At 49.3% G+C, this 23,819-nt stretch overlaps 1 protein-coding gene across 2 annotated transcripts in view; it reads right to left on the reverse strand.

The window, feature by feature from the left end:
• The window catches only part of LOC120842610 (transcriptional regulator ATRX homolog), a 94,412-nt gene that overhangs the window by 19,031 nt on the left and 51,562 nt on the right, over window positions 1-23,819 (reverse strand). For both annotated transcript variants that reach the window (XR_005715963.3, XM_040213754.3), the window contains exons 13-16: window positions 15,960-16,135; window positions 15,090-15,151; window positions 14,688-14,847; window positions 6,458-6,872 (exon numbers count right to left, since the gene is read on the reverse strand). Coding sequence is in view for 1 of the 2 variants with exons in the window: in XM_040213754.3 (XP_040069688.1) it covers window positions 6,458-6,872; window positions 14,688-14,847; window positions 15,090-15,151; window positions 15,960-16,135 (813 nt within the window). In the remaining variant the exon portion in view is untranslated. The remainder of the gene's footprint in view (window positions 1-6,457; window positions 6,873-14,687; window positions 14,848-15,089; window positions 15,152-15,959; window positions 16,136-23,819) is intronic.

Raw genomic sequence — 23,819 nt, forward strand, 5'->3', positions numbered from 1 at the left:
CAGACAAAGAAGTGACACGGACGTAGCGCTGACTTACAACTGAGTTTATTGAACGCAAAATCGCAATATATATTAGCGGTGTCACCATAGAGTAATATAGTAAACGTAAAGAGAGGACACAGGAGCCGATTCGCGGCCCAGATAGTGCGTTTCATACCCTCCGCTACGTGGCGCTTTTCTACAATTTGGTTAAAATTAATTAAAACTCTTTCTGTGAAAAGTATTTCCTTTTTAAATGGCAATGCTTTAAAATTGTTTAAAGTACTTAAAACGACTAAATAGATTAAATCAGATACGTCACAAAAACCACGTGATGAATGGCGCCTGCCATGGCCTGCCTGCCTGCACGCCGTCGCCTCTGCATCATTCTGCATGGCCTCTGCTCGTCCCTGCGTCGTTCGTCTGTGCCGTGCGTGCCGTCCATCTGTGCTTTCTGCTGCATCATGTTCGGTCGACTTTGCATCAATCAAGGTGACGCATGACCGCCCGCGTGCTCGCATGCTCGGCGTGAATTCGTGGAGCCGATCGATTCGAGCTTCTCGCGCTGTTGTTTCTGCCGGGCTGTCTGGCTGCACTTGAACGTGTGTGCATGTTGATTTTCGATGAGATTGTTTTAAAAAAAGAATTTAACTTACGACCCTGCACACGACATTGTCCATGGGTTTACAGATGACGGTGTTGAACGAACCTCTAACATTGCAGATAGAGCCTTGGTTGTTATGCTGTCTGAAATTTCCAGGAGGTGCGTTTGCACACACTGTTGTGCACACTCCAACAACGTCTTCTGTTTAACGCAGGCTCCTCATTTCTCTCATTCGGGAGCTTAAAGGGGCGGTGCAATGATATTCAATTCGAATGTTTTTCACTTCACACGAGCTTACTGGCACTAGTGGGACTCAAGGATCCTCGCACGCAACGCCACTGACCAAGAAACTCCTCTGTTGCGCTGTAATTTCGAGGACAAAACCCAGTGTTTTTATTCAATCTCTCCTTCGAAAAACCTGATGACATAGCTGGGCGGTAGCAGTACCGCCCAGTGACGATATTTGAATACGGCTCAAAGATTGGACCCGAGCATGGCGTGGACACTCGATTTGGGCTCGTGATAATCGATAGCTCGAGAAACATTCGGGTAGTGTCCTGTGTCCAATCGCTGCAATGACGACAACAGCCGAACCATAACAATGTCTGGAACTCAGCGCGTGTCCTGTGCCTTGCCAACCCCAGCGCACGACTATGATCAACATTGGCGGCATATAATCGGCTCCAGATCACGGGGCCGCTTGTTCTGGCTGCGAGTTGAGGGGGTGAACTCTGCTCGTTTTTCTTTATTTTTTTCTGCGACTTCGATTGCGTGTGGTGAAAACGAACGGGTATATTTTACGGATCATTAACGTCAGGGATTCGTTCTAAGCGTTATTTGCGCAAAATACAAATATCAGTGCATCGCCCCTTTAAGACTGTTGGCTTCACAGTAAAGGCTGTGGTCTGTGGTTAGGGGGCTTGAAATTTAAGCTTGGTGTGTGTGGTGATAAGCCATTTTTGAAGTTGACAACGAACACGTTTACTTTGTCTTTGATCTTCCGCACCTTCCCAAAACAACCAAGAGCCATATCCAAGCCCACAAACTTTGCATTGGAAATGAGGTCATTGAGCGGTCTTCTATTGTTGAACTTCATTGTTCTATCCATGAGATTAGCTTGCAATTGACTCCGAAACTTACTAAGAGACAGATTTATTCAAAAACCTTTGTGTAACATGGAAGAAAATTGTGCCCCACAGGTACTGAGTGCCTCAATCTTTCTTGTAATCATATCTCTTGTTTATGCAAAGGAACTTCCTGAGGCAGCCATGGCTACAGCCTATTTCTGTGATAGGATGTGCATACTTTTTGATTGTCTAAATAGGTAAAAAATTCAAGAAGACAGGGCAAAAGTTGCGTCATGCCATTCTGAAGGGAGAACCTCAAATACTTGATTTTCTCCACCAATAACTCGGATGGATTTCAGCATGGCAGTTCCAAAGTAGGAGGCAGCCATAAGCCATCATTGAGTGGCAAGTTACTATAAAAAGTGTCCCCATGCTCTGGGATGAGCTTTCAAGCAGCCATGACTTTAAGTTCTTACTTGCACTACGCCTGCAGCAAGACACACTTGAGAACGTTTTTGGAGCTATATACGACAAATGCTGGGCTGCAACACAAACCCAAATGTGCACCAGTTCACCTCAGGACTAAAACACCTCTGGATAAAGAAACTGTTCAAACTGTCGGACAATGAAAACGTAGAAGATGACAAGGCTGACCTCCTAAAGGAGTTGCAAATATCTTCGCACCATGAAAGTTTAATTTCAGACATTGTGGAATGTCTTCCAATTGATAACTTCCCGCCACTAGAGGATATTTCTGAGCTGGCATCAGACATCAGGTCTAACATAATTGATGACTCGTCCACGTTTTTATTACGTTTGGGGCTATTTGATCAAGCTTTTGCTTGAACAGACAACTTACAGCTGTGGCTGTTCTCAGCTGCTACCGGATGAGTCTAATAACTTGACCAGGCCTCACCAGTACTGTCTTGTTCCTAAAGCACACCACGTGCGTGGAAAATTCTTCGGGAACTTAGTAGTGGCATCACAGGCTGCCTTTCATTTCATTCAGCAACTAGAAAATCACTTTCTTCCCATAATAGAGAGTGTGACACATGTTCGAGGAGTGTGTGCCGCCTTGTATAGCACACTTTGAGGTCTGGATGGTTTTCGCCTTTGCCCAGAGGAGTACCACAAAGGGTTTTTAAAATTGTTTTGCAGAATACGCTTGTGTTGACATGTTTGATTTCTTAACCGGAATTCGGACAAAGTTCGGTTGCACTCTTCAGTGGCTAGTAAGAACGAGACAGGTTTAACTGTTAATAGCGTATTAAGAGAGGCGGTTGCCAAACCAAAAACAAAAAGTGATTAAGTGAGCGGTGCAGCTTGCTCTCCAAATATTTTTTCCCCTTTTTCCAGCGAATGTGTATCACGGCTCCCTAACAAAAATATTTGTCCGCTTTCTAAAAAAATTCCATAGAAAATAGCGCATAGAGGCTAACAATATATGAAAGAAAATGTATCAACTTTTGTATCCACTGTCCATAGTTTTTTAGCCGCTTTTTTCTGAAGCCATATTTCTTTTCTGAACAATTTCGGGGAATATTTAGGGACGTTGAATCTTGTCAGATTTCGAATAGAGTTCTCATTGTTTGGTAATGGCTCGCCCGCAGTGAGTTTAAGGCTATGCAAATTTTTTTTTTTTTTTTAATTTGCCGGAAATTGGGAATTTGTACTATCCGACATGTGCTTCGCACTGTTATTATACTCTTATGACTGGTAATGATAGCGATGTCTTATTAATTTTTACACTTCCCGTACCCAAGTCGGCGTGAAAGTGAATGTATCATACAGCATGTTCTCCGTGGAAGGGTTTTGTTAACTTGGTTCCGCAAAGAATCTATTACGAAGTGTACGAATGCCGAAGTCCTTCATATTCATTTATTTTTGTGAGTATCGATCTCTTTCGTATAAAACATACAGAGCTTCTGAAGTAAATCATGTATACATGAATGTGGTCCAATAAAATGTGTTCGAACCACTTACTGTTGTTGACCCCAAAATGCTCCACCAGCCAGGAGTCAATGCGGTGATTGTGTAACTTCAATGCTTTACAATATAAAAAGAACAAGAAATATATATACTTCTGCTTTGTGAAGTTGAAATATTTTTGACACATTTTGCACGGACTCTATCGTAAAAAATGAAGCAAAAGTGTGTCAGTATTAAAAAAAAAAACAAAAAAACAGCGGCTTCGGGAGTCAAGGTGCTCCCGAGAGATGAGCGAGGCGGGGAGGAAAGAGAAAGAGAAGGGTGCCGGAGAACCGGAGCAAAAACGCCCAAACTGAAACCGAAACTAACTTGACCGGAAACGGAATCAGATTATGCTTAATACCGCCCGCTAGGAGCGCTACCTGTCCCTGGTCTATCTGGGCCGCTGGGGCCTATGGCAGTGTCCGCTCTTTACCTTGTGTATATTACTCTATGGTGTCACGAACAAAAGAGAAGAAAGAATTCAGCCCACGTGATGCATCACCAATAAAAATAAAACAATGATAAAAAAATATATATATATATCAGGGTGTCGAACCGGAACCGAACCGAACCGAAAACCGGAACCGAACCGGTATTTTTTCCGGAACTGAATCCGAACCCGAACCGTTATATTGTTATCGCGATGAACCCAAATCGGAACTGAACCGGAAAAAAAATAACGGTTACCGGCTCATGTCAAAACGGTTCGGCCACGCGCTGTCGACAATGAATGTGCTATCAATGCCATTTGTTTTTTAAGTGCCGTCAACTGACACACACCTCGCTTACATATTTTTCTTCTCCACTCAGTCTTAGGAATATAAAAGCTGCATCCATGAATCTTGACAAACGCTGCATCCATGAATCTTGACATAGGAACCAGTATCGCGCTGGTCGCGGCTTGCACGGAAGAAAGAGAATTGGAAGGCCGTGCAAAAAAAGAAAAAATCGCATCACGGGGATTTCATTTTCCTATAATCTCGTAAATCCTAAATGCTGCTGTGTGCTCATTTCATAACACGTTTCTAGAACGCGCGAGTTCTTGAAGCTTGCTTCCATCGGAATGAGAAAAGAAAAGGCTGTGGGGTTTAATAATAATGCCTCCGGTTTCGTATAGGCACTTAGAAGCTAACATATTTGTGAGACAGCGAACTCTTCTATTTTAATATTTATCCTATTACGTCCTCCTGGCGTTGCGTTCGGTGAAGTGTTTTTCATATTCCGTGTCTTGTTTAATGAAAACTTCTTTAAGGGTCTAATTTGAGTTACCGAAGGCTAGTTCAAATAAAGAAAGCTGTATTTTCTCCCCACTGTTCCTTCAATTGCTTACACGCCGAGGTGGCGGGGTAGTTAGCGAGTTCTACTTGTAAGTGGGTTTGTAAGGAGGTCGCGGATTTTACAGCTGCTGCGTCGGACCCAATTAGATGAAGTCCGAATGCGTAAACGTAGGTAAGGTAAACTTTGAGTGCACTTAAAGAAACCATTCCTGGTAGAAATCGCTGAGCCTTACACAACGATGTATCTCGTTTCGTATGTGCTAATTTCAGATGTTTTATTTGTAATTTATTTTAATGCTGCAATTTGTCATTTATAATTTCCAAACCGGTTCGCGAACCGGTTCAGCGCCCCGAACCGGTTCGCGGATCGAATTAATCGAACCGGAGCTGAACCGGAACAAAATAAATTTACCTGAACCTGAACCGTAACCGAACCCGTATTTTTTTCGGTTCGACACACTGATATATATATATATATATATATATATATATAAAAATAAAAAATACGCTATGACACAGCCGTACCGAGTACGTGCTAAAAAACGAGCATGTCAGGGAACCAGAAAATTCATCTCTTTGCCTGATAGGGTCACAGAAGGACAGCTTACACATGCTGCACCCAGCCTCGCTACCTCAACAGCCTCTAGAATTTCCTGAGTAAGCTGGTCCCTATGACGCTTAACAACCTCACACCGTTGGAAGTCGGGTAGGGGGGGCGGAAATACGACGACGAATTACACGAACGCCGACCCGCCGTCGCCGCGACACGTGTTATACGCGACGATCCCTTTCGGTTCTCGCCGGAAATAGCACCCCCTCCCCCTCCCCCTCCCCCTCCCCCCCCCCCTAAAAAGAAAAAAAGGAAGAAAAAGTGAAAGCCGTTTACAAATCCCTGTAACGGCGAATTGGAGCGCAGCTCTTGAGGAGGAGGAGTGAAGGGTACTGAGGGGAGGGTAGACCCCTCCCCCTTCTCCTCCTCCTCCCCTCATTCTTTAATATGCTCCGGGAGGGGGGGGGGGTGTCACGTGACTTCGGGGAGGGGGTCACGTGACCTTGGGGAGGCGTGACCTGGGGGTGACCTCAAGGCCACGTGACCCCAAAGGTGACCCCCACGTGACCTTGGGGTCACGTGACCTGGAGGGGTCACGTGACCTCGGGGGGTCACGTGACCTCAGAGGGGTCACGTGACCTGGGGGTCACGTGACCTTGAGATGACCTTGGAAGGGGTCACGTGACCTTGGGGGTCACGTGACCTCGGGGGTCACGTGACCTTGGGGAGGCGACCACGTGACCTCAGAGGGGTCACGTGACTTGGGGGTCACGTGACCTTCAAAGGGTCACGTGGGGTCATCTTGGGGTCACGTGACCTTGAGATGACCTTGGAAGGGGTCACGTGACCTCGAGGGGTCACGTGACCTTCAGGGGGTCACGTGGGGTCACGTGACCTTGAGATGACCTTGGGAGGGGTCACGTGACCTTGGGATGACCTTGGTTACGCCGACGCCGCTCAAGCCGGGAACGGGCCCCTAAGAGCTGCGCTCTAAAAATGTTACCCGTACCTGGGCGAGGAGGCGGTAGATGAAGACCTTCTTCTTTTGCCCGAAGCGGTAGACGCGGAAGATGGCCTGCACGTCGTGCGTGGGGTTCCACGAGGTGTCCATGAGCACCACCCGGTTCGCCCCCACCAGGTTCGTGCCCAGCGATCCTGCCCTGGTCGAGATGAGGAACAGCCGGCCCCGCGGGTTCGACTCGTTGTTGAACATCTCGATCCAGCGCTTGCGCTGGTCCACGGGCGTTGAGCCGTCCATGCGGAAGTAGTCGACGCCGGAGATCCACGTGCTGTGGCAGTCCCGCAACGGATCGCTTGGATCCACCGCCGTGGCGTCGGGCTGCACTGCGGAGGCGAGCTCGTTGCACCGCTCCAGTAGCTTCTCCACCAGGTCGAGCGTCAGTAGGCTCTGGCTGAACAGCAGGCTGCGCACCGCACACGAGCGGATGTCAGTCGACGACGACGGAACGCCGACGAACCTCTAGACCACTATCAATCTCCCTTAATCTCAAGGGGAGACGGGAGCAGACCGCGACAAATCGCAATCACAAGTTGTCCTGAGCGAAAGAGTTCAGAATGGACGTGGGGAGTCATTGCCTGTGTGTGCTGCCTTTTGTTTGGCCGTGTATATGGGCTGCGCCTTGACGATTAAAATTTCAGTTGTAAGTTCAGCGATTGGTTGTCTCCTTTCTTCCGCCCCGTCTATTTTGCTGTACATAAAGAAGAGCGACAAAAGAGTGGAGAAAGAAAGCAGACGATACGAAATACGGGTTTGTATGCCGCGATGAGTCGGAGGTAATTGTTCGTGTGCTCGTCAAATATACTTTTTGCAATGCGCGACACCGACGTTTTAATGAAAAAATAAAGATAAAAAAAAAACCCGCTAAAGACGGACCTTGCGAGTGAAGTTTTCCTGCTCCTTTGTGTATATCAGAGCTCAGCAATATGATCCCGTCGGGGCCACCGTGGGAACACCGATGCCGGCGTCTCTGCCTCGCCGTTCCAAACCGGCCCAAGTACATGGGACCATTCCCTCTCGATGACTGTATTACCAGTAGGGTTCACCGCTTGGCCGACAGCGCAGCCGAATCCGGTGACAACGCTCCAGCCACCCCGGGTATACTAAAATAATTGCTGCCAGTCATCCCAAGTCGCATCCAAACTCCCACTAAAAGTTTTACTGTCCTCCAGAAATGTTACAACAATTCGCGACGCAGCAAGGTGATATCGGCCGAGCCTCCCGACGCCGCATCTAGAGCTCACGAAGGTGCATTGTCGAATAGGAACGACCAGCAATAGACCCTTTTCAACTGTCCGCGCCAATGACTGTCCGTCATTGCTTGCTCACGTACTCTGAGCATGTATTAGACACGCGGGTGACGTCACCGTTCGGCGAGGACTCGGAGACAATCTCGCACTTCGTGAGCAAGTAATGGTGACCGAACACTAGGAACTTTTAGCAAAGAGTTGTACCGTGTTCCGCGTAATGCACTACCGGAGCCTTTGAAGCATGCTTTGAAGCGCGCGCCCCGCGGTCACGGCACCACCCGGGCGCGCGCTTGAAAGCATGCTTCAAAGGCTCCGGTAGTGCGGTATGCGGACCACGGAAACGGTTTGCTAAACGTCCCTAATGTTGCTCGATGAACTTTTGAAACGGGTCAATTGTGGCCGCTCTGGACCGAGCACCGAGATGTCGGCACCCGCAAGAAAGTTGGAGAATGTCCTTACTCTGAAGCATAGCTTATCTTGTGGTCCTAATTGGACTAATTGTACGTCTCCCTTTTCCCTACGGTCACGCCCGTAACCACGTGCAGAAAGCAGACTGCTGACTGGGAGAGTTGGCGGGTAACGTTATTTAACATTACAGCGCACGAGAAGAAAAACAGTCACGGACACAGGCACGCTAAAAGATAACAAACATTCAGCGCTGACTCACAGCTCCTGGACCCAACTATACTCGGTCTCATCCTACGATGGACTAAAGGCCAAAGCCACGGGCCGCCAGGTCCAATAACACGCTTAACATTGATTAGGGGTGGACGAATAATGCTCGAATCCAAAAGTGCCGCATCATTTCTATAGCTTCGACGCTGCAAAAAGCCTATATTTAGTGGCTTCCTTTGCAATGTAAAATTTCTGAGTCACTCAGTGCTCCTCGATTCGAAGCACTGTCCACCCGTCCCCTTATCAGTGATCCGAGACGCGGGCGCCGATACGTTCATCGAAGCGAAATACCGCACAATTTCTAATGGCGAATTCCACTGGGCATTTTGGAGCGCGCCGGGATCAATTGACCAGATCCGGACTGGAGCACACGATCCGAACGGGGTCGCGCTGCCTACGGATCCCCCGTGGAACATGACCACTGCTCCGGGATCGGCGGATGCCTTCCCGTCATTCAACTGCCCGGGAATCCCCTTTCCGCGGCTGCCGCGGTCGTTTCGAAGACGTTTTCGCAATCGCGGCGCTAACACGTGTTCGACGCACGAGCGGCAGGAATGGCTCAGGCGCTTCTAGCGAAGATTGCCGGAATGCCCGTAGCGCGGCAAATACCTCCTCTTCTCCTTCCTGGAAAACGAACCGGCTGTCGAGCCAAGGGGTAAGCAAGCGGCCATTACGAATTCTTCTGATGTCGAGACAATCTAGGAGCCCGCGACGTGCTTCTTCTGAGGCCAGATGGGCGAGATCAGGCGAGATGCCCCACGAGAAAGGAAGTCACGTGTGTGCGCCGAGGGCTGGCCCGGCTGGCTTCCGGTTGAATTTGCCGAAATCGTCGGAGCGACTTTTCTCGGATCCAGATCGAGATCTGCAGCGGGAGCTAATCCAAAACGACCAGTGAAACACGTCGGTCTCGATCCCGATCGCCCATGAAATAGGCTCGCTCCAGAAAAGTCAATCCCGGCGCGCTCCAAAACGACCCGTGGAATTCGCCATAAGTGGCTCGCGATTGGATCTGGCGGTCCGTAGCTTTTGCCTTTAGTCCATCGTAGGGTAAGACGAAGTATAGCTTGGCACCAAAAACATGATGGCAATTTTGATGCGAAAGCATTAACTGTCCAAATTAGAGAAGCCGGTGCAACATTAAAACGGCACCTCAATTCCCATTGGCTGCGACGCGTCATGTGGCCCCATAGCAATGGCGTCATCGTTGCTAAGGGGCCAGCCGAACTCCGGAGGCCAGGGGGGGGGAAGATGCCGCCGCTTCCCATGCAACCTCCTCAGAATTTACGGCGCTCCATAGGGGCCGCCATATTAAAACTTGATACCAGTGTTGCTGCATCTGTAGGTCATCTTTAAGTTAGAGCTGACGAAGAAAATCTGGCCACGGCGCAACGCCGATGTACGCTGGAAGCTAGAGCCGGTTTGCTTTCGTTGTTTTTGTTTGGTCGGACGAAAACCACGTTTGACGCGGTTTTCGAGCACATGTAGCGAAGACGTGTCCGGAGAAGTGCCCCTGTGATGTTCCCGGAAGACGGAAAGTATCATTCGTGATCGTCGTGTGTGCTTTGAAAGCGAAGGGGTCACAGGGTCCACGAGTGCGCAACCACGAGCCAAGGTTTACGACAGCGCTGCGTTGACTTCGGCGATCGCGTTCTGTTTGGTGTGTGCAACACGGCGGCGACGGCGGTGCAACAAAGAGTTGAAACGTTCGTAGTGTGTGGTGTGGTGCTTGGACGTAGAAGCCCATAGTAACACGAAGCGCAGATTGGTTATTGTGGTGTTGAGGTTCAACGGATTAGTCCCGTTTTCGTCAGCTGATCCGGTCCAGCTGGTCTGGGAAGACGCAGCGGGCGTTTTTAAAAGTAAATCTTCCTTCGTTCCGTTTCAAAATATGGAAGATTCTCGACGCATACCGTGAGTAAAAAGCTTCGGGCGTTTTCAACAAAATTACGTCATTTTAATTGAACAATGGAATCCGGATGGTTGTCCTAGATCTGCCGTTTTTATGCTTCGAGTTGTTGGTCTGCGTTTGCACAGCGACGCACACTGCTCGAGTAGATGATTCGGCCCTGCAGACGACCGGTTATACAGTATTTCAGGGAAACTTAAGTCACCTCCGATATTTTCCTGTAAATCTCGTGTGAGTTTGTTGCGCTCATCATGCGGTGTGAATAAATTAGGGCAACGTTTCCTACCTGCTATACAGATGCATGAACTGAGACCATTTTTTACGCAGTGAACATATAATGATTTTTCATTTCGGGAAGAGGTGTTGGTGAATTTATTATGGTACAATCACTTGAGAGTTTAGAAATTGGGGAGTGTGAACAAGCTTCACCCAACTTTGTCTCTTTTCTCTCTGGCACTGCTCCTAGTTTCAAGTTGCAGTTTCAGTAGACATACCTACTAGCAGGTACAAACTGCTCTAAAGCAGGTAAAAGACTGGTAAGTCAGGACGGTGCGGACTCCGTGTTTCGTGCTTTTCGCAAGGTGACTGGGTAAGTGCTTTTGCGAGGTATGCGGAACATGGAAACGATTTTCTTATGCCCCTCGTTTGCGTCTCTCCATCTACAAAGGCGCAATACTAAGCCAAGATTTATGATAACAGTGCGTTTGATTCGGTGGTCCGTGTAGTTGTATTTTACCCTGCTTTTTGCAACAGCGTGTCATGACGAAGAGCTGGAAAGTTCACGGTTTCTGCTAGGCTACCGGTTGACAGGAGCCCGCATCGGCACTCAGTGCACTTGTGCTGTTGTAGTGGCTCTCGGCCAGTGGTCTCAAACTCATTCAGGTGTGGGGACCAAATAGCCCACACCGGAAAAGTCGCGAGCCAACGTAAGACGGCGGAAGGGGGAAGGGCATAAAATTTTATAGAGAAGAGACCTCGCTCTCTATGCTTTTGGTGAAATCACAGTTTTGCCATTGAGGTCTTTCGCTTTCATGTGTTTTATGACCCCTCTGGGCCCTGCCGTGATGTGGTAACTATAATTAAAATGACACCGCCCCGCTAACGTGCTGCCATTTTTAATAAAAGAAGGGAAGATGTACACTGTCGTTCCCGAGCTCTAAACATATAAAAAAAAAAAAAAAAAGTTAATTTGGCAGTTTTTGCTTACCTTACAATTTTTATTACAACACTGAGCAAATACTTGATTTTTAATTGTGACATTTTTTGAAGGCGGGGATCCCGAGCTCGTAGCTTTATTTTTGGCGGTTGCTCCGGCTGATCGAAAGTTCGCGCAGCCGAGATGCACCCTTCAGCGAATAGCTCGCGCTTGCGGCCTGGTAGCGGAACAGTTGTACAGTACAAAAAAGCTGGGAAGCGAAACATAGGGCAAATAAACACAAATAAGTATAAACTATGTGAATGCGTTAAAAGAGCAGAGCTACTTTTCGAGCGAATATGAATCGGCGAGAAGAGATCACAACGCCGCCTGATTTTTCTAGCGCTCGAGACATGGGAACCGCGCCTCCAACCCACACTTAGATTGTAATTTTTAAGGCTCCTTTATTTGTAATAAAGTTTTCACCACCACCATCGTAGCCGGTTGCCTGCGTGCCGCGTCCCAGCGAATCCACGGGCCACATGCGGCCCGCGTGTTTGAGACCCCTGCTCTAGGCTGTTGATGCTCAAGCCTTTCACCCGCGGCTTGCCGCCAGCTGATCCGGCTGCTCAACGGTGAGGAAGCGGCGAAAGTGACCTCTGTAGTAAATGTAAATCCTTGTTCATCCAGTTATCCGGTGCCAAAGAGTGGAAGGTGTCCAACGTGTACTGTGGGCGAGAACTACGAGCGTCTTGCCTTGCTTTTGTAACCGAAACCAGAGCAGCGTACTCCAAAATGATGAAACCAATAAGTCGTCAAAAACCCGTTTTTAGGGTTTGAAACCAAGTAAACAAGACAAATATAATTAAACTTTGTTGTCTGTATGCAGGAGGACGTATGTAACACAACAATACATTCTCTTTCCAAAACGAAACGGTAAGTAAAACTCAGTCCGCCGTATATGGCAGCAACTTCTCCGCTGCAAAACCTATGCTGGCAACGTAAGCGGTTTTAATCGTTTTAATATGGCAGCCTCCGCTTTGCGCCGCGTTCCCTTTCTCTCCTTCCCCCCCCCCTGCCGGAGGCGCAGCGGTAAGGGCGGGTGGGGGACATAAGAGGACACGTGATTTCAGCACGCGGCGCGCCGAGCTTCACACTCCCGGCGCCGTGCCGAGATTCGCACTCCCGCCACTGCCTCACCCAGCGGCGCAGCAGTCACCAGCGAGTCAGGGCGGTCTGCGCTGCGCACCGCCGCACTCTTTGCCGGCGCTGCGGCCGCTTCTGCTCCTGTCGGCGCCAAGGAGAATGGCGACGCCTGAAGCATCTGTATCGTCGGCGGCCGCAACCTCGGCAGTTGCGAAATGTGGCCGTCCACGCCAGTACACAGCAGACGAGCTAAGGGAGCGGACATTAATCCTTTCGCATTCCCAACTCATAAGAACTGCTGAGCTGTCCTCGGAATTTTTTAATTGGCATCTCGTTCTTAGTGCATAGAAGAGGAGGTTGTTCCGTGTATGTAGAATAACAAGATAATCGATACAGACCAATAGTTGTGAGTCAGCGCTGAGCGATTGTGTTAAATTTTAGTGTGGCTGTGAGTGTTCTGGTGCGCTGCAACGTTAAATAGCAGAAAGCAGGGTAAGGTGACGAAAGGAAGGCGGCTGATTGGTCCGGCAAGCGCGCAGCTCCCACTGCCCCGTCAACTTGGGGGTGACCGGAGTACAGTGGGGACCAATGCCACCTCCCCTGGGGAAACAGGGGCTGTTGCAGAAGGTGTCCAACCCCCCAAGGCATTCTACCGAACTCTTGGCAAGCCGTTCTACAGTCTCTACAATGCACCGAGAGAAACTGTGCAAAGTCTGATGTGGTATCCTAAAGCCAAAACATCGAAAAAATATAACACTGAGCAACGTTGCGTTAAGTTGCAATTTTTTCTTCCGGAGACTCGATTTTAAGAGAAGGGGCTCGAAGAAACAGCTTTATGCTACGCTACAGTCCCTCTAACTCGAACTCCTGTAGTGTAGAGCTTTTGATGGACACCACGCTTGCATTTAAGAAACCTCTACAACTTCGGAAGGTATTCAGACTCGCGCGCTTTTATTGCACGCACAAAATTTCATGGTATGTCGGTGGAAGAAGACACCTACACAGCACTTTACACCAACGAAGAAGTATCGGGTGTTAGGAGAAAAGAGCTCTGCAGGCTTCTCAAAAACAAACAAACATATATTGTAAAATACCGCAGAAGCACCCGCTTTGTTGAAGTGTTCACTATTAAAGGGATGCTGAACATAAATTTTGATTCCACAAAACACGCGGTAAAGGTGTGCAACGGGATGCTACAAACACCAAAACAATACTCATACAGCGATATCTCGAACGGATGACCGTATTTTTGAAGAAAAAGAGGTGCATTTGACAGAGATGTTCACGTCATGTTTCTCCGAGAAAGAGAGGGAACGGCCTCGTGTCTTCTCCGCCTCGCGGCCTTGAGGGAGCGAAGCGAAGAAAGGAGGAAACTAGGTATCTCACGTCACGCGCCTCGTCGGCCTGGTTCAATCTCGGCCTCTTTTTCCAAAATTACGGCCGCCCATTCGAGATATCGCCTTACGAGTAGTGTTGTAGGGAATGTAGCGTCCCGCCTACATCTCCAGCATTGTTTTTTCTGAAATACAAATTTCGGTTCACCATCCCTTAAACATTCCCCGAACTTGGGAATTCTGCAAATGAAACTTTAATCGCCCGATTTGACCGGACAAGCGCCCATGTCTAGGTTAATCCAGTTTTCAGTGAAAATTATGTGGGCGCTCCCCCGGTACTTTACGGTAGGCGTCGTCGAACGCTCAGACATTGAGCGCTCAGCATCTGATCCCAGCTAGCATGCTGCGATTGGATGCCAAAGTTAAAGAACTTCGTTCTCTCATTAAACGTTGTAAGTGATTGTCCGAACTTTTCAACGAGGAAATGGCAGTCAACGCAGCCCGCCAATGCATGCGGTTGAATGGTGTCCCCTACAGGCAACGGGCTCCCTTCCTTCGTTGAACATTTCTTCTGTAAGTCGGTTATAACTTTTTCATTGAATCACGGTAAGTTTCAAAACTTTGGCATCCGGTCCCAAATACTGGCTCTACGTTTGGGCAAAAACTGCGCACTCGGCGACGCATAGTTTATTGTGCGGAGAGAAACGCGTGGTCCTCTTTATTCCCAAGCACCCGACGAACCAGGCGCAATGTGTCGGCGGCCCGATACACTCACAGTTTGTCCCCGATGGCGCCGCACTCGTGCAAGATGTTGTGGAGCAGGATCATCTTGCCGCTGACCTCGTACATGTCCTCCTCCGAGACGCAGTGGTGCCACCATTCCTCCGACTGAGGCGAAGGAGTCGTTTCTTCCCCGCTAGATTCGCCGAGAGCCGCTGACAACGAAACCAAATGGATGAGAATGACAGGGCGCCTCTTCCCAACGCCCAGCACACGCTCGTCGCCTTTTGCCCAGCATAACTGGAAGTAAAACGACACTAGCCAGCAAAGGCAGACACAGCCGAACTTGTAACTTCGAGCGAGCACGCAATTCGAAAAACGCGAAAAAAAAAATCACACGTAAAAGCGTTATTGCAGATGCCCCTACCGAGAAGCCAGGTCGGCTAACGAATATCACCTGGGATCCTCGTTTTCCAGGTTTTGACCACCTCGTCTCCAGTCTGGTGCCCGCTGTCCTTCCTGCAACCGCAAGGAATGTTTCCGTCGCGAGGAAAATAATTTTTGTGAGCTCTGTACATTAAATTGGCATCGAATCAACGTCGATCGACTTGACGTCTCGTTTCGTTCTATGGCATTCTCGCGCAGTCGAAACCTGCAGCGAATCGAATGAAATAGCAAGCGCCATCTGCAAATTATTTGAATTTTCGCGTATCTTCACTAGCAACTTATAGCAATGTAAACAGAACTGCACTTCGCGAGCAAACTGCAGTGTGTCCCAAACTTGGAACCAAAGTTACAGTGCTTGATTGTCAAGGTCGGCCCTGCCCCGCAGCGGCTAATAGCAACTAACAACCGCAAACCACTTTGACCGATAAGAGCAAGTTCAACTCAAATGAATACTACAGCCCCTCTTTTCTTCTTTTTTTTTTAATTCAATCTTCGGAAAATTCGACCTAACTTCAAGGTCTTGTCAAGGTCAAATTATCCAAAGATTATTACACATTGTTATTCATTTGTACAATGTCACATACTGTAAACGACTTTATCTTTGTTGGCTTAATATCGAACAAATTTTGTAAAGAGTGAATTTCAGAAATACTTCGCAGGGCAAAAAATTCCGCGATATTATCGCGAGAACCAATGTTTCGCAATATTTCTCGAGCCACAAAACTGAAGAAAATTAGGTTCTCGCAAAAAATAAGGTGGAACCTCGACCACGCCGTTGTCTAAATTACGAAAATGAGGGACATCGTAGACGATCGACAATCGTAGTTTATCGTCATCGCGCAGTTTATCGCGTCGGTCAAAGCGGCAAAAAGCTACATGCCCTTTGCTGGTGGAGGGCTTGTCTTGGTCGAGGTAAACGGCTTCTTCGTTGCTGTCGCTTTGGCTGCTCGAACTCTCCGAACCGTCGTCAATGCTCGAACTCTCCGCACCGTCATCAATGCACGAACTCTCCGATCCGTCGTCGATGAAAGGGGACATCCAATCGCTCGATTCATCCTGAGCGAGAAAACAGACGGATGTCTTTCGGTGCTTGGAACGCGCCTCGAAACGGTGCGTTGACGACGTCCTAAATAAACTGCGGTGGCTTAGCTCGGCTATGCCAGGATATACGTGGCGTGAGCTTATGCGCACAAAATGAGAGGCGCTCTCAAGCGGCTCCGGGGCAGCGTCAGACTTGGCTACTGCTCAACGGAGGCGGACAGCTGGGCACGCGGTGGCGCCAGTGCGTCTGCCGCGGCTATGACGTCACTCCTCTGGAATGTGAAGACCGGCGAGGCGGGCGCGGTGGCGGCAGAGCGGGCGGCGGCGGCGGCTCCGGCGCGCCAGTTGTGCGCCGTGTGACGTCACTGCTCCTCGCGCATGCGCGGCACGGAGCACGGCTCATTATGCGAGCCACGCGAAACTGCTCAACCCCGGCCAGCGTAGCTCACGCTACAAAAGTGGTCCCTCAATTTTCGCGCAACGACATTCCAAAAGTGTCGTCGCCGGCCTCGATCCTGGCGGCGTAAGCAAGCCATATCCCGTACAGCACCTGGCCGCGCCCCCCGTCACGTGACATGACGTCACTTCCGCTAAAGCAATTTGCCATGTCGCGTGACATGACGTCTCTTCCGCTCCAAAATGAAACCAGTTGTTTTATTGGTTTGTGAAATGGTCACGTGACATGACGTCCCTCGCGCTGCTGTGGTAAGGCAAACATGGCGTACGCCGCCGCCTGAAGCACGAAGCCTACGCGGTCGATGAGATGCAGGCACGGCTGAAGCCTGAAACGCTTGAAATAGGAAGCCTACGCGGTCGACGCAGTCGCGGCTGAGGCGCTGTGAACGCGGTGCCGCGAGGTGTCCACAGAAGTGGCATGTCCAAAATTATACCTACTTGTGCTGTGCGGAACATTTTTTAGCTGTGCTCGGAGATGTCTTCCTTGCGCCAGGGTTGTGGCTTGGCATTGATGAACCTTTTCATGCCTTGTGTGGGTCGTGTTTGTGAATGTGGCGAACCTCTGCCGTCTCTGGAGCCCGGAAGTGTGGAGTTTCTCGTGTGTGACATACTCCGCAGCAATCACAAGTAGTTGAGCCCTATCAAAAGTGAGATCTGGCGTGGCGAGAAAGTGTCGCTGAATGGCTTCCTCGCATACCCCACAAACTAACCGGTCGCGAAACTTGTACGAAAATGATGTCTACTCGCAGTGCTGAGCGACACGACGGAGCACAGCAATGTAGTCGGGCACAGACTCGCCGGCAGCATTTGTTGAGCATGAATTGGTGACCAGTTACCAATGTTCTTAGCCCTAAGTCTCTTCAAAAGCGGAGAAAAAAATAAGAGATTGAAAGACACACGGAGGGTTCACATGGGCGGCAGAAGACTGCACGCTTCATGTCGTCGTCCACGAACTCATCAGGCAGCAAGAAGAATTAAAGTCCAGCTGCTCCCTAACGTGTTTTCATTCTTGTGATACGAATGCTGGGTGCCTCCCCTGTTGTTTATGCTCATTGCCACATGTTATGTATAAAAGCAGAGGTTACATCCAATCAAACTGTCTAGATTAATGAAAGGAAAAACACAGCTGCTCATTCGAACAAATCCAATCGAACGTTTGCTCTGTGTTCAGGATTGTTCGGTGCGATTTCGGATCCAACACAAGTTTTTAAATCTCTGCTTGTTTTGCAGCCGTGTTAGTCTCGGGCTCTTGCATACAAGTGCGATGTGCAATTCCGACATGGTGCAATCTAAGTAAGAACAGAAGAGGTTTATTCATTGTTTGCAGCGGAAGGGCATCAGAAGTTAAGGCTGTTTCACACACCTGCAACTGCTACGACAGGAATGGCTTGAAACCGGTTTTAGGTCTCTTGTGACTGACTGGTCAGCCACTCTGGTCATAAGCTGTTGCAAGTGTGTGAAGCTACTTTTACATGAATAAGCTATAGTAGCTTCCAAAGTTACGACAACTCTCATGTGCCTTATACGTTTGAGGCGACATGCCCGTCTGCTTTACCCTAGTTCTCGAGAGAAGCTATTATTTCCATTCGTCAGCTTCTTTTAATGTTTATGTGAGCTGTTGCTTTTAAGTGTGAACTTGCCATTTTGCTTTACAGCTCATAGCCATATCGTTCCCACGTCTTCACACTGTTGATTTTTGCATGTATGCGCATCATATAAAGGCCCCGGTTGTTTCGAAGGGACAGAGGAAATAGCATTCTTTGAAACCAGCATTGCAGTGCAACAATATATTTATTGAGGTGAAATAAAAATTTCCCGAGTTCGAAGTATGCACTCTTGTTGTTTTTTTTTCTCTTCATAGTTCCACTGGGCATCCGTATCGTCATATGCGTACCTCTACCATGAGAGGTTCTCCAATCGCACGAGTGTTTCTGACGGTTACTAAGCTAATCCCTTCACCACTTCCCGAATTGGCGGTTCGAGCGTCGAGCAGCTGTAGACAGCCGCATTTATTTTGCATCAGGAGAGCCGCGGCACCGCTCAAAGGCAAGCACAAAGATCTGCGTCGCCGCGAGTAACGGTGATGCGATGACAACGTACAGGCGAAATAAAAATGCTGGCAATACTTCAAATTGAGCTTGTGGGTCAGCGTAAGCGTTCGTGACGGCAGCGTATATTTTCGTATAAAAAAAGGCAAGCGTTCATGCATGACATGGTTCACATCCACCCCGTCGGCGACGAACCTGCTCAGCAAGAATAAAGTCTACACCAGCGGCGACATCGAGAGAAGGCTCGACTTCGGATACCAGCGGTAGGCACTGGTAGCTTCGCTCTTACCGAGCATACTTGCGCCTTTTAAGCACTCCTGCAGAAGCACGATGCGAGACGTCGCATACTGCGGGCGTCAAATAGTTGCGTCAACAAGTGTTCAGTCCCTCGCGCCACCGCGTTCACAGCGCCTCAGCCGCGACTGCGTCGACCGCGTAGGCTTCCTATTTCAAGCGTTTCAGGCTTCAGCCGCGCCTGCATCTCATCGACCGCGTAGGCTTCGTGTTTCAGGCGGCGGCGTACGCCATGTTTGGCTTACCACAGCAGCGCGAGTGACGTCATGTCACGTGACCATTTCACAAACCAATAAAACAACTGGTTTCGTTTTGGAGCGGAAGAGACGTCATGTCACGTGACATGCCAAATTGCTTTAGCGGAAGTGACGTCATGTCACGTGACATGCCAAATTGCTTTAGCGGAAGTGACGTCATGTCACGTGACGGGGGGCGCGGCCAGGTGCTGTACGGGATATAGTTTCCGTCCGCGGGTCGCTCTACGAAAGCTTCGGTGGCCGAGAGTCGTGTGGCACGACGACGGCGACGGTTGCGTTCGCTTTTACTTTTAATGGGAAAGCTTTAACTAGAGTTCCTGCATAGGCCCCCTACGGGAGCTAGAGTTGCGCGTCCGTTTTCCACGTGATGTCGCGCCGCTATTCACCGAGATCCGATCACGTGAGGATCCGGATCAAGTGCAGTGCAGGAAAATAGACGTTGCACGCGCCCCGACAGTACGCTTCCCTGCTTTTGAGTGTGCCGCGCGCCTCGAACGCGCGGCGCCGCTATTCGCCGAAGTCAGTCACGTGAGGAGCGGGATCAACATGCCGTGCAGGAAAGACGGCGCTACGGGGAGGAACGCGCAACTCTGGCTCCCGTAGGGAGCCTATAGGGAGTATTCACTGGACGCCATATTTGTGGGTGCTGTTTAGAGCGCATGCTCAGAACGAACTCAAATTAATAAGCTGAAAAGACCGGCACTCTCGATGGTGCGGAATGCACGTTGCAAAAGAAATGTGGAAGCTCGCCGTCAGCACGTGCTCAGAATTCGCGCACACAGCTATGGCCGCCAGCGAATACTCCCTATACAGGAACTCTAGCTTTAACTATCCAGCGGCGTCTGGAACCGCCAAAGAACGCGAAAGAAATGCCCATTCTTCCATTGGCTGATCGAAACGGCTCAAGATAACCAGTGGCGGCCGCTTCACAAGAGCGCGCGCTCGGCCGCCGCTTTCGTGTCTGGCGTTGCCCGAGGTAAAGCCTTTGTATGTTTTAAAAGTAGGGCAAAATGCGTCGGTGCACGAGGCACGTTCAACATGCAGCACTTGGAAAGATCATCGCGACACAGCGCAGCACAGAGCTAGATTTCAGACGCCATATTCTTCCAAAGTGGCGCACGGCACCTGTCTCGAGCATTTCCACAATGAATGGCGCCACTTTTCCCAGGATAGAGGGGCTTTAGCCAAAGGAGAGGGAGGGCCCTCTTATTGCCGAGGAACATGGCGGCGCCTGAGGCATCTATATCGTCGGCAGCCGCAACCTCGGCAGTAGCGAAACGTGGCCCTCCACGCCAGTACGCCGCAGAAGACCGTCCTCTGTTAAGTGGGGGCGACAGGGGACAGGGCAGGGTGTAACACCCTGGGACAGGGTGACAATCGTCGAAGCAAACTTTACCGGTGTCGTCACCACCGTCAAAGTGCCGTCCCGTCTCATCCTCCCGCGAGTTGGCACTTCCGAGTTTGCTCGAACGTTAATCTCCGGAAAAAGCTCGACATGTACACCAGCTTTGAACTTTGCTTCGCCTCTCGGGGCTACGGGCTCGTGCTCTCTTTCCTACGGCACCTCGAGTAATCCACGGCGAGGTCTCGGATGCAGCCCAGCCGGTGGCTGCGTTGCCCGGAACGTGTTTTCGAGCGGTGTGCTCGGCGTCCTATCCCGCCCGCACGACAAAAGGGGCCTCAAAGGGGCGACACAACGACATCACAAAGGCCGGAGTGTCACGGCGTCGGATGTCGCGATCCCGGCAGTTGGGCGTAAAAGTTCTTTCAAATAAAACTTCCGAGGACACGTAAGCACTTTTAATGAGTTGTGAATGCGAAAGCATGGAAGTCGTTCTTCCACTCCCTTAGATAAGCTATAGAAAGCTAAGCTATCGACACCTATAGAAAAAAAATAAAAAAAGATGTACGTGCTTTTTTGTATCGTCGACCAACATTGCGCGAAAATATCTGTGCCACTTCCGCTAAACGCTTCTGGGAAGTGTACGTGCCACGTCTCAGTGGCGCGAAAAGTTTGTTTAATAAAGAAAACCTTTTTCATTTGAAAAGAAAACCAGTGTTTGGCAGGAGTTTGACAAGTTCAGTCTGTCCACAAGTGGCGAATTTATGGGCGTGTGAAAGAAATATGAAATGCTCGGACTTATTCTACCGGAGCAGATACACACCGATGCGCATGGCTATGATACCGCAACTTATGACTGCAGGCGACGATCTGGCACTTCCGCTTCTTATTTTCTTCGCATCGGTTCCAGAGATTTTCAGTCGCCGACCGATGTTTCGGACGCCGACAATTCGGACTTGTTCATTATTTCGGACCTAAAGAAGGAACCGTGACCTGCCCGATAGAAATAGTGCCTATTCACAACCGATGTTTCGGACAACTAGAGGACCGAAAGTTAAACTTTTAGGACAAAATCGTTGCGAGTGATCAGCAGGAAACACCACCGAGAAGCGGCCATTTTACATTCGATGTAAACTGCACATAGAATGGCTTGGTTTGGCAGCGCTACTTGAGTACTGCTAAGTTCTCCCACTAGGTGATGCTGCACGGCTTTCTGTTCTCTTGTTGCGCATCATTATCATCATCATTATTGTTACCATTTTGCTTTGTTCATTCGCCATTGCGGTCGTGGACTTCCGCCTCTCATCTCGATATCGTTTCGGTGAATTGTGTTAAAGGTGTGTCCAAACAGGATAGTACAAAATGCACGACTCCGACAAATCGTGCAGCGCTCTGCTTTCGGTTTTTTTGTATTTTTTTTTTTTTTTTTTTTTGCCGGGGGGGAAATTTTTTTCTGTCAAATCTGCCGGGGGAAACTTCCCCCGTCAAATCTCCCCCTTGAAGTTTGATGGGGGGGGGGGGGGGGGGGGGGGGTTCCCCCGGCAGATATGACGGGGAGAAGTTTCCCCCCGGCAAAGAAAAACAACCGGAAGCGGAGCGCCGCACGATTTGTCGGAGTCGTGCGTTTCGTAGCATCCTGTTGGGACACCCCTCCGCTGGCTGGACATCATTGCCCCATCTGTTCTTCCGCCGCCGCGATGCGTCGCTAAGAAGCGCAGAAAGTACTCGACCTAATTCGACCATAGCGCTAGAAAAGAGGGCAGCGATTCTCAAGCTAATAGAAAGTTGTCCAACGAAAACTGAGGCGTAACCTGAAATAAGGCGCGCAGGCGTAATCTGAAGCAACTCACTATTTACGGTTTTTATAAGCCTGCTTAGACGTCATAAAGGCAAGTTTTTTTAAATCGCTGAATTTTCGGACCGCTCTATTATTATGAGATGTTTTCGGTCCCTGCGAAGTCCGAAAAATCGGTCGGCGATTGTAATCCCAAGTGGCGGCCAAGATGTGTTCACATGAAAGAGAGTTGATGAACACGGCATGCTGAGAGTCGTGTCCCATTTATCAACTCCTTCCAAACGCACTTATGCCTGCCTATACTCAACACCAGCGTTTGCGCCACACTAAAAAGGACAGCACCGTTTCTGCAGTGCTCCAATGCTGCGGGACATCTAGAATATCTGGCGCCTCCGCTCGTGGCCCCTCCGCTAGGTGGCACTTGATACGCAATCAGGTGAAATTCCCTTATATCGGCAGGCATGGACAGAAGCGACGGAACCGGTGTAACGTAGGATGCACATTGCCTGCGGAGGAAGGAGTTCTATCGTGGCTTTTATGATGAACATAAATTCCACGCAAAACATTTATGCAAAGTGAGTGTCGTTCGAGAAAACGGTCCTTCTCCGCCACCTCTGGGAGCGCTCACTGTCGTGGCGCTAGGGTCGCTGTCCACTTGCACCTGCTCACGGAGGGCAACAAAGGACAGATTTCGAATGACGCTCTTCCGTGGAGCTTCTCAACCGATATTCTTACGTACCTCATTATTGCGGTTAATACATCATTATGATATGTTGCCCGCTGAACTTGTAGAACTGCAACTGCTTACAGCTAGCTGTCAAAAAAGAGCTTAGACAGTGGTGTTCCGGGACGGAACGCCACGGAAACTGTTAAAGAACACATGCAAAGGAAAAAATTTTTTTTTTTAAACAGCTTACATGGAAAAAGGATGTCATAAAACAATATTACAACGAAGAAATACATTTTTAGAGCTATATTTCAGCGCTATACGAATTAGCGCTATACGAAAAGTGGCCCTTATTTATCACGTGACTGGCCCTTATTTATCACGTGGTGCTTGCGCTCTTTCGGAAGCTTCGTATGGCGTCTAAAAGTAACTTATTCATCCTTGTTTGAAGTGTAACAAAAAAACAAAGATTAATAGGTAACTTTTAGACCCCAAAGGAAACTCTTGAAAAAGCGCAAGCAGACGTGATAGATCTGTGCGCCAGTCAGACGATGGCGGCGGCGACGGCGGCGTGGAGCAACGCGTTGAAGCGGCGTTCGCACAACGTTCAGCGTGCGGCGGCGCTTGACTTGGCGGCGGCGGCGACGCAGCGCGGCGGCGCGCGTCCCTACCACGTGACCAGTCGCGGCTCTTGCGGGTGCCAACTACAAATTCGTATAGCGCCGTAAATATAGCTCTAAAAATTTTCTTTCTTCGTTGTAAAATCGTTTAATGACATCCTTTTTCCATCTAAGCTGTTAAAAAAAATGACGTACTTTAGAGGACAACCTGTAGAAAAGA

Source organism: Ixodes scapularis, unplaced genomic scaffold (genome assembly GCF_016920785.2).
Source record: "Ixodes scapularis isolate PalLabHiFi unplaced genomic scaffold, ASM1692078v2 PGA_scaffold13__105_contigs__length_92229423, whole genome shotgun sequence".
NCBI lineage: Eukaryota > Metazoa > Arthropoda > Arachnida > Ixodida > Ixodidae > Ixodes > Ixodes scapularis.